The following is an 11,053-nucleotide window of genomic DNA, read 5'->3' as shown; positions in this document are numbered from 1 at the left end:
ATTGAACCTGTTCATTTCAATCAGGTGTGTTGCAACAAGGAGACTTGGAAAACATGCAGGGCAGCGGCCCTCCAGGACCTGAGTTTGACACCTATGCTTTCGTGAGTCACAAGCAGTTCTAAACCAGGTCATCTGCAGAGAACATAAGCCTGAAGGCAAAAAAAAAAAAAAAGTAAATGTTTTCCATTTAGCTGCAACTATGATCGTGTCCTCCAAAGGCCGCATGACACCACTTTCCGTGACACTCGACCAGACATGGTATCCAATTTCACAATGAGACCAAGTTCTCCAGGGTTCATGCAGTCCAATCAGGCTCATGACAAGTGTTTTAAGACAAAGAATCCAGCCTGCAAACTGTCTTTCAAGAATTTGGAAGCCACGTGCCGTCAACTCATGCCAGAAGTGACATCATGCTGCCCAGAAAATGGGGTGCAACCTGTGAATTTGGACACATCTATCAATGCCAGCCTCTAACAGGAACCTTCCTGTTCAATCACCACTCAACAGCATATGGAGACGCATCATTTTATTGAAACACCTTAAAGTACAAAACAAAAAAAGTTACATGAACAGTGCCTCTTCATCGTGGCACAGAGATCTAAAAATGGAAAAAAAAAAAAAAGGAAATAACCCAGGGAAGGAGGAAGCACATGTAGACGTCATCACCATTCATCACGGATGTTGTGTGGAGTCTCGGCGAGTCTACGCCACGACACGACTGTCCCCAGGTGGCCATGGGAAGCAGTGGTGGTACATAGTCCCATGTTAGAACAGCCTGTTCACCCTAGCTAGCTAGGAGCTGTGGGGGAGTAAGAGTGACAGCAGCACATGAAGGGAAGGGTGGGGGTGAGGGAAATGATGGTCTTCCGGGTGAGGGGGGCCGCCGATAGCGTCTAGAAGCCGTGGACTTTGAGCTGCTCCTCCTTGGCCAGGTCAATCTACAACAGAGACAAGACAGTGAGTGAGCTGTGAAGCGGCAACACTTTGATCCTGGAGGAGGAAGAAAACTCACCTCAATGAGAAACTGGCAGATGTGCTTGCGCTGATCCCCCTGAAGTTGGATCACTTCACCATACTCCGGGTGCTCGATTACGGTCCCATTGCAAGCAAACTTCTGTTGGTTCAAGTGGCAAAAAATTCAGACACAAAGTGAGTTGACATATACATACACTAAACCCAGATATATTAGCTAAAAAAACTATTGTAAATTTCCCCAGTGTGGGACTAATAAAGGATATCTTATCTTATCTTATTGTACAAATTGAACATTCTGTGGGAGAAAATGTCAAGGTACCCTAGACCGAAGTGGTTTTATTTATTTTTTTCAATCTAAAGTTGTTTAACACCATTGATCAAGTATTTGTGTGGGGGTTAACACACTTAAATTTCTCTTCTCATGTCAACCAATTATTTAAATCATATCCTTCAATCGAGAAACTACATCTAACAGTATTGCTTTGAGACTCCCCACTTAGACTGCCCTATCAGTGTGCGCCACGGTCTGTTCTAGGGCCACTGCTTTTTATTTTTTGTCATCTATCGCCAGCGATGGGTTTTTGCCCCAAAATACTTTACAAAGTAATTATAGATATTTTGTACTCTCATTTTCACCCATTGTGGAAGGCCAAGTCCATAACCACAGCAAATTGCAGGGGTTGAGTGATATAAAGAGCACTACCACTAATGGGAGATGGGATTCGATGAAGTGAAAGAATCACTGAATTAAACTTTCAAAGGCGCAAAATGGAACAAGCTTTTTCCTCGTGAGCGATTTAGTCATATTTAACTTTGGACGAAATTTAGATTTCCAGAAGTATGTGTTCTAAACACAGTACTTTTTTTTTAATCCAAACTGCATTGAATATTAAACAGCCCCTTGTGTTCGAGTATTTAAACATTGGGTTACAGTGGTTTACAAGAATATATTAGAATTCTATCTTTGCAGTGTATGATTGGGTTTACACCCCCACCCAAAAAAATAGATAAATTACATCAAATTATACTCAAACTTCAGAGCAGTTGATCAGCCACCCATCCTGGTGGGCCAATTTCCATTGAAGGGTATGCGAGGGGCATATGGGACAGAATAACGTAACCCCATTCAAGTCTTTCTCATGTTAGAGGCTTCAATCCTTTTTTAACCAGTCAAGTACATTAGTTGTATATAACTTGGAAGTATATTTGGATTTTTTTTTAATTGCCTGATTCATTTATTTATTTAGCGTCGATCTGAATCCAAGTTACAATTTCTCCCAATGCCAAAGTGATATAGTTAAACCTGCTCATGTTACCATAAATATACTTTGTAGGAATAAAACTTCTGCCTTGTTTCAAATTAATAGTGTGGAAAAGGTGTGACAACCATGGTGGCATTCAAATTTTATGCCCGTCGAATTAGACGCAATATGCATTTCATTGTCGTTACTTTGTATTGGAGACCAATTGACAAAATTGAATCTAATCCAAAGCAGCAAATGTGTGCCAAATTACACACAAGCTCGGACCTTCTTGAAGGCCTTGACTAGCTTCTTCTTGTCATACTCGGCGGCTATGCCCTGGACAGTCGTGAGGGTCTTCCTGCCGTTCCGCTGTTGGATTCTTATGTGGATGTAGTCTTCTTTCCCAGTTGGGAGGCAGTCATCACCCTTAGTTGCATCAGCAAAGGGGTCTGGTAGAATAAACATAAAAAAATAGTAATCTCACACCCCGTTTCACTGGACTGGCACGTGAAATGTAATAGAGGTCAAATTGCGCAACGTCTGCGCATGCTCCACCCCGCCCGCCCAATAAACCAAAATATTACATTTCACGCTTTCACTTTGGAGGAGCGACCAAAATAACAGGCCACGTATGACATCCGCGACGTGATTTCCAGCATTAAGTGAAGACAAAGCGAGGGGAAAAAGAACAATGTCAAAGTTCATTGAGGAAAATGAGTAAACGTCATAATTTACTAAGGATTATTTCATATCCTCCTGGCAACTTTTCTGGCATTTTAAATTAGCGCTTTCAAAATGTAAAATTTGATATAAAATGCAAACCATGTTTCAAAAAGTTTACGTTTAAAACAGGACAAAGAAAACGTCAAGAATAAGCGACCAGGTTGATAGCTTCCTGAAGGCCAAATGGCGGCCGCGTTGACCATTAGCTCAAGACAGCTAATCTACCAAACGCCGTTCAATTCTATCATATCACTCAGTCTGGGCCAGTAATAAATTTAAGCATTCTCTAAATCATCTTAAACCTAATAGTACATAAAAAAGGTAATAATCGTTACTTGAACATTGGCAGTGAAAAAAAAACATCTCTCGCCCTTCCCCCACCCTGACGCTCCCAAATACTCACCATAAGTTTGGAGGTTCTGGATAGCGGACATACGATAAGATTTGCTTTCCTTTCGGATAGTAACTTCGCTCGCGAGCGTTACTTCGTCGGCTGAGTGGTTTCGGGTTGTGCTAGTAGCGTTTGGGCCTAAATAAAGGACGACGGGCCGGGCTAAGCTTAGCTTTTTTTTTTTCCTTCTTGTACTGCCACACAGGCTGTCTCAAAATGGAGCCTGGAGATGTCGAACGGCGAGAAAAACAAGCCTTTATAGACCCGCCCATAAACGTCACCACTCCTGTGACGTAAGTGGAATCTGACGAATCAGAGTAGCGACTCTTATCGGATGTCGCTTCAGGCACATACTGACGTTACACTCAAATTACGTGACTTTTGATTACTTTAGTTCATAGCAGCTCGGTTGCCGAAACACAAATAGTAAAATAAACATTTCAATACGGAAACTCAGATGGAAACTGACCAGTGACCGGCAGTAATGGGGAATTTGGCGTCCTAATTCACCGCAGTAGGACGTTTCAAAGCCACGTCACACATACTATTATCCATTTTTTAATTTCAACAATATTGCAAATAGTACATCTATAAAAGCAATCTTACACACTACCATTATTAACTTATTTTTGCTCACCAAACAGTGGCTAGCGGTTTCCCAGGGTTACTATGCACTCAGCAGTTCCACTCGCCATAATTTTGTGGTTGGATGATTAATACAATGAAAGATAAATGTAAGAAGTAAATCTGCAGCCATTTTTCAATGTAAATGATCCCACGTGCACACTAAAATTAAGACTTCATAAATGCCACAGGCCATTACGGAGTATCCAGCTCTGATAAGGTTGTGTAAACTTTTTTTCTTCAATCAGTATTTTTCCCTTTCAGCCTCAGTAACGTAAAACATTAACACTTTAGTCGAGAGTTGTACGAGTACGGTACTTCCAACCTTTGGGCCTTTTTCTCTCAACCTCAGCACCTGTAGGTACCCAGCTTTCTCACAAACTGGAGTCTGCAGTGTTGTTGGTAAAGGCCAATACTGTACTTAACACACATCCTTACGTAATCTTTGTAAAGCACCGTTTCAGAATTGCATTCGCATACCTGTCAACTCATACGGTTTAGCCATAGTTCATACGGATTTTGTGGTGAATCTTACGTATATGGCCGTATCGCACAAATCATACGGATTCTGAAAATTTCCGTTTTTTTTTCACCAACTCCAAATGATTTGGAGTTGGTGAAAAAAGTAACACAGGAATACAACTCTGAACACAGTAATGCCACTAAGTAGAATGATGATTAGACATTAACCAGCCATTGTATTATGGATATCTACAATAAATATCATTGAAAGTTTCGTGGGTTTTTTTCTGCCGTTATATTGATATGACAATAATAAAGCAGATTATAGAATATGTAGTGCGACCTTTCACGCACATATGCAACCTGTCATTCAAAGCTGGTATCTTTCCATCAAAAATGAAAATTGCTAAAGTTATTCCAATCTATAAAAGTGGAGAAAGACATCGGTTTACAAATTATAGACCAATATCACTACTACCACAATTTTCAAAAATATTAGAAAAACTATTTTCTCTCAGACTTGATAGCTTTATACAAAAGCATGCGCTGTTAAGTGAGAATCAATATGGCTTCAGGGAATAACGGACCACCTCAATGGCAGTTATGGAGTTTGTGGAAGCAATAGCCACTAATATAGACAACAAAGAATTTACTGTTGGGGTTTTCCTAGATCTAAAAAAAGCTTTTGACACAATAGATCACAGTATATTATTGAAAAAAACTAGAAAGATATGGCATTAGAGGTGTAGCTTAGAAATGGATAAAAAGTTATTTAGAAAACAGATATCAGTACGTGCAACACAACAATAAAAAAATGAATCAACTGAAAATCACTCACGGAGTTCCTCAGGGGTCAGTGCTTGGTCCAAAACTATTCATCTTATATATAAATGATATCTGCAAGGTCTCAAAACAATTTAAATTTGCTGATGATACAACTTTCTACTGTTCTGGAATAAATCTGAAACAGCTCCTGACAACCGTAGAAAACGAATTAAACAAATTAAAAAACTGGTTCGACAGAAATAAATTGTCACTTAACCTGAAAAAATCGAAGTTAATTGTTTTTGGCACAAGACCAATCAAACACCAAGCTAAAATTATGGTAAACTCAATTGAGATAGAAAGAGCGTATGAAACCAAGTTTCTCGGATTAGTAATAGACTCAAAACTATGTTGGAAGCCACATATCGATAACGTAAAAAGAAAAATAGCCAAAACCGTAGGGATCCTCTACAAAACCAAGGAAGTGCTAAATAAGAGATCTTTGTACACATTATACACTTCATTACTATTACCATATATGACCTACTGTGTGGAAATATGGGGAAATGCCTGCAAAACAAACACACTCCCTATTCTCAACCTACAAAAAAAAGCAATTCGAATTATTAATAGATCAAAATATACGGAACCCACAAATCCACTATTTATCAAATTAAATACGATGAAATTTTATGACCTGGTTGACTTTAAAATCGCCCAATTAATGTACAAAGCACACAATAACCTGCTCTGCCAAAACATTCAGAGGTTTTTCGAAATTCGAGAAAGCAGCTATGATTTAAGAGGTACCAACTTATTCAAAAAACTCAAAACAAGAACAAACATCAAGCAAAGAAGTGTATCTATCAAAGGTCTTAATCTGTGGAATAATCTCGAAACGGACCTGAAAATGAGTAAATCGCTTGCCGAGTTCAAAAACAAATTCAAAAAAATAGTACAAACAACCTACATCAATCAGAGTTAAAATGATAAAAAATTCAAAACATTAAATATAATGATAAATCAGAACTAAGTTGATAAATAGAGAAAGGTATATAAATATCCATTATGAATACAAGAGAAAATCGACACAAGAGTGTCAGGGTGTGGAAGTATATAATCCCGATACAAACCAAAAGTTGTAAAAATATCACGGTTAAGGGTAAAGTATGAGCCTTAATGGAGACTTCTTTCTTCGTACTTTTCTGATTGATATAAAAATGATTTATTAGATATAATCACATAACGGGGTAGGACTAGATACGTTTTTTACCTCTTCCTACTCCCTTGAACATAACTGTGTTGAATGAAGATTGATTTCTTTCTTTTTACTTTTATCTACCTTATTTTCTGTCAAATTATTACTGTATATATGTTTTATGTTCAATAAACAAACATATAAAATGCTTTGGTATGTTATAAGGATTTTTTTTGGTAGTTTATACAGGTTGGCGCTCTGAAAAGTTGACAGGTATGCATTCTGCAAACTCACCTGACTTCATGAAGGCAAGAGACTTCACCCGCACTGTTATCATGAACCTGCCATCTTCACTTGATACACCCCCATTGCAACCTGGAGAAATTAGATGATCTTTGTTTTCAACTTCAAAGTTCTTTGTCCCAACCACAAGAGACCCTCTTCATCCTCCAGCAGACACGACTTTTCTCCTGGGGTCATTGTGACGAGCTATTCTCAACATTCTTTCCTCTTTTCATGAAAAACTGTCTTTTTTTTGGGCTCCTGTTTCAGTCTCATCAGGTTTCTGCATTTTCCCTCCAGGTCTTTAACTAAATTCAAATTATCCCCACCTACCGCCACCACTTCTCCTCTGCTCCCCCCAGCAGTGACCATCAGCAAAATACTTCCCAACGTACCAATTAAATGTACATACAAAATTTGACCCGCCAAAGTGGCAAGTGCTGAAATGCACCCACATTTTGATGGTTAGCATCCTCATAGTAACATGAGGTACACAAATATGAAAATGTGTCTTTTTTGGGAGAAGCAAGGTTTCCCCCGACAGTAGCGAATGGCGATAAACTTTTTCATTACAATTGAGCCCTCATTTTGATTTCCAAATGATGTCACCTTAAAGTGAGGGATGCTTAAGCTTGTGTGCAATACGGTAGTAGTTTATTAAAAGACGACCAACATGGATCTGCGGCGCTTCCAGAAGGTTGCAGCTGCACAGCTCCAGTCAATTCAAGTAAAAAACCTAAAACATGTCATAAAAAAAAAGACAATGTGGAGAGAATCTTTAATGAAAGTCACATGGGAAAAACAATAAAACAAAAAGAGCTGATTGTACAAGAGGGACGTCGCGAGCGTACCGCTGAGGGAAGAATACTGCAGCGCTGAGGGCACCAGCAACACACAGCAACACCTTAGCAACAACTGCTACACAACTGCGCCTAGTGCACAAAGACAAAATATTGAAAAAAAGAAAAAAAAATACATTTCTTTGCTTGAAACATACAAAATCAGACTGACTCCTGAATGGGAGCTTCCAAGTCCAAGTACTGGAGACACTTGTTAGAAATAGTAACCGCAGTAGAGTAAAACATCCCTTGCAACACCAGCCCACTCACTTGAGAGCAAAGGTTTAAAATCGTAAAGAAAAGATGCAGAAACGAACAAGGAAGCAGAAGCCATGAGGACAACCTTGTCCAGGAACAAGCGGCTTCTTGACCTGGAACATTATCATCCGTCTAACCTGAAAGCAGGAAAAGGAAAAGGAAAAAAAAAAGAGGAACAAGTCAGCAGGTTAGGACAACTCAATTTTAAATGATTACACGACAATGATCTTAATTGGCTGTAAATGATATTGACCACCAAATGGATACTTGTACAATGGCACCCTGATTTGGTGCTTCATTTCAATGCATACAGTGCAAAGAAAGTATGCATCGCTTTCTCAAATTCTTAAATTTTTTTGTGTAGTTGTCCCCACTTTAAGATCAAAGTAAATGTCTCCCAAAACTGAGAAAAACTACGATCGAAATTATGCGCAGGCTTGACTTTGAAAAGGTTTGAAAACCCTCCAGTGATGATCGTAAACATTAAAATGGGGAATCTGCAATTTGAGAGGAGGGAAAATACATTTTGACAGCACTGTTCAGATCTCAAAAGGAACATTAAAAAGTGTTATAGTCATAGTCGCCAAGTCTCACATTCATTGTAAAGATGCAAAGTAAATTTCTCACACAGGTTCCAGCCAACTAGGGCGAGTCTCCTCCATTCTCGGCGGCGGACTTGGGGGGGCTTTTAGATCTGGACCCGGACGCAGACGCTCTTTTCGGAGGGGAGACGGAGCGGCTGGCAGACCTGGAGCGGGACCTAGAGCGGGACTTGGCGTTGGCTTTCTTGTTCCTAGGGGAGCGAGACTTGGATCTGGAGTAGGACCTGGAACGGGAGCGGCTGTAGCGGGATCGGCTTCTGGAGCGAGAGCGGGAACGAGAGCGGGACCTGCTGCGTCTTCGAGGCCGGGGGCTGCAGGAACAACAATGACAACTTTTTAGCCTCAATCACAATTCTTGTTGATTAGAGTTGGAAGGGGGCGAAACATTTTTGGTAAATTTTAGCGGTGTGCATCCCAATAAATCACAATGAGGCACGTATGAGTACACTTTAAAGTCTTGCATCAAAACTAATTTACAGATTCAAAGCCGTTTGCTACACCCATAGTCAAAACCCAAGGGAAGTTGGGTAGTACTGCATTTGCTTGTAATCTAGTTGACATCATGAATAAGATCAACAATTTTTTTGCCAACTGCAAGCACGTGTGAGTTTTCTTTAGGCATTCAGGCTTCCTCCCACGTTTCAAAAACATGTTTCTATGGTTGAAGACCAATTTGGCCAAAAGGTGTGAATGGGCATTGGTCTCTTTACACCCTGTTTGGCTGGCAACCAGTCTTTACCCTGCCTTTTGGTTAAAGACATCTGGAATAGGCTCCACCACACCTGCAACCCATGGCAAGGAGAAGTGCTTCAGATAATGGACCGATGGATCCAAGCTTCCGTTTTGTAAATTCCTGGTTTATGCCTTTAAAGTGCCAAAGATAATCAGCCTGCTTTCATTGTGGACTATAGAAATCAAAGAATGTATAAGGTCGAGAGGCCGAAGTAAGTTATTAGGCAATTTTAGGATCAACAGGGTCTTTAAATGATTCATCTACTATAAAACCAGTTGTTGATTAACTGGAGCATCAATTAGTTGCCGACTATTCGCCATTGTTGCACCTCGTCTCGAACCACCACATATTTAAGAGGACTTGTGAGGATTGTTTGATTTCGTTTCTACTTGTGTCCGCGGTTTAGAAAGGCAAACAAAAAATGAGCAGACCGCTTATTTCTTGACCACTGCTTAAGCGCTTAAAGGTATATTATATATATATATATATATAATAGGAGCGAAGTGTATAATGAAGCACCAAAAGCATTTGACCACTAATTTGTAAAACAGTTAAGGGCTTAAATATTTAATCGAAGCGAAGTGTATAATGAGGCACCAAAAGCACGCTCCCTCCTCTATGTGATCACCATGCATTGGTGGCCACGCTTTGCCAGACAAAGCGTTTCCGCTTGCCCCATTTTTTTCTTACCTTCTGCTTCGGCGACCGGAGCCTCCTCCATACCTCCGTGGTGGCCCTCCTCCTCCACCACCCCCACTCCCTCGGCGTCCGCCGCTATAATGCGAATCCGGGGGTCTGCCGTAGCGAGCCATTTGGACCCGCAGCTCGCGCCCGTCCAGGAGCGCGCCATCCATGGCGTCCATGGCGTCCTCCGCGTCCCGCTTGTCGTGAAAGCGGACGAAGGCGAAGCCTCGGCTGTCCTTGGAGTAGCGGTCTCGCGGGATGTACACGTCCCCGACGCGGCCGTACTTCTCGAAAACGTGCCGCAGGGTCTCCGGCGTGGTGCGGTACGTCAGGTTGTCCACTTTGAGGGAAGTCATGCCGTCGACGTCGGGCGGAGGCCTTCCATAACTCATGGTGCTGCCGCCTGTCGAGTGCTGTTTGCCTTCCTGAGAATAAACAAAAAACGAATCACACCCAGCTCACTGATATTGGCTTTCGTACTCGGCGTTGAATCTTGCCGAATTATGTTTTTGTCTTTTGTTTTTTAAGAAACTGGTCTTCTTAAGACAACAATTGATTTTCACCCCAACTACGTTCCGAAACAAAATGGCTCACTGGCGCCCTCGAGAGCCGCCTTCTTCTTCTTCTTCTTCTTAGCCTCGCCTTCTTCTTCTTCTGGTAGTGCATTATAGCCAGCCACATGCAGCAAGATTGCCATCTAGTGCTCCGGAGCCCAAGAGCTGAACAAACAAACAGACAATGGTTATGTACTGTATGTTTTAATTGTCGTTTTATGCACATTGCCTAGGCTCCAATTTGTTTAATGATACACAGAATTGATTGTTGTCTTTCATATTCCTGAGTGGAGAGAGAAATAAAGCATCTTGAATCCATCTAAATCACGGACTACATACAGGCAAGGTGGTAAAGTAGCGTTGTCGACCACTCCGCACATTATATGGGGCAGCATTGTGAGTTGCAAACCTTGACAGAGGATTCCATCCATGCACTCATATACAGTTCAAATTTTATTTATGTAGCAGTTTTCACACAAAAATTGAACTAAAAGTGCTGCGCGGTGAAAACAATTCAAAATATCAACATAAACGTGGTAAACAATTCAAAATATCAACATAAAAAGAGGACCCCCCCCCCCCTAACATAAGTATCACCACAACTTGTGGTCCACAAGCATGCGCGCGTGAGCACACGCACACACACACGCACGCACGCACGCACGCACACTTGCCAACCGCCATCAAACTCTAAATCATCAAAACTTTTTTCCCCCCAA

The 11,053-nt window shown here is 41.0% G+C and overlaps 2 protein-coding genes across 2 annotated transcripts; both read right to left on the bottom strand.

Moving 5' to 3' along the window:
- Positions 1–509: 509 nt before the first annotated feature.
- On the bottom strand, positions 510–3,565 carry eif1 (eukaryotic translation initiation factor 1). Its single transcript, XM_086132498.1, has 4 exons — positions 3,346–3,565; positions 2,505–2,668; positions 1,013–1,114; positions 510–938 (listed from the first exon to the last, which is right to left on the bottom strand). The coding sequence occupies exons 1-4, from the start codon at positions 3,374–3,376 to the stop codon at positions 894–896; spliced, it is 342 nt and encodes a 113-aa protein (XP_085988624.1). The 5' UTR covers positions 3,377–3,565; the 3' UTR covers positions 510–893.
- A 3,863-nt stretch (positions 3,566–7,428) lies between these two features.
- srsf2b (serine and arginine rich splicing factor 2b) lies at positions 7,429–10,361 on the bottom strand. Its single transcript, XM_086132497.1, has 4 exons — positions 10,344–10,361; positions 9,787–10,205; positions 8,389–8,674; positions 7,429–7,898 (listed from the first exon to the last, which is right to left on the bottom strand). The coding sequence occupies exons 2-3, from the start codon at positions 10,170–10,172 to the stop codon at positions 8,404–8,406; spliced, it is 657 nt and encodes a 218-aa protein (XP_085988623.1). The 5' UTR covers positions 10,173–10,205; positions 10,344–10,361; the 3' UTR covers positions 7,429–7,898; positions 8,389–8,403.
- Positions 10,362–11,053: the final 692 nt, after the last annotated feature.

The sequence above is a fragment of the Hippocampus guttulatus genome, chromosome 16, assembly GCF_054856545.1.
Source record: "Hippocampus guttulatus isolate MCC_2025c chromosome 16, RoL_Hgut_1.0, whole genome shotgun sequence".
Lineage (NCBI taxonomy): Eukaryota > Metazoa > Chordata > Actinopteri > Syngnathiformes > Syngnathidae > Hippocampus > Hippocampus guttulatus.
This window is presented reverse-complemented; position numbering and strand designations above follow the sequence as displayed.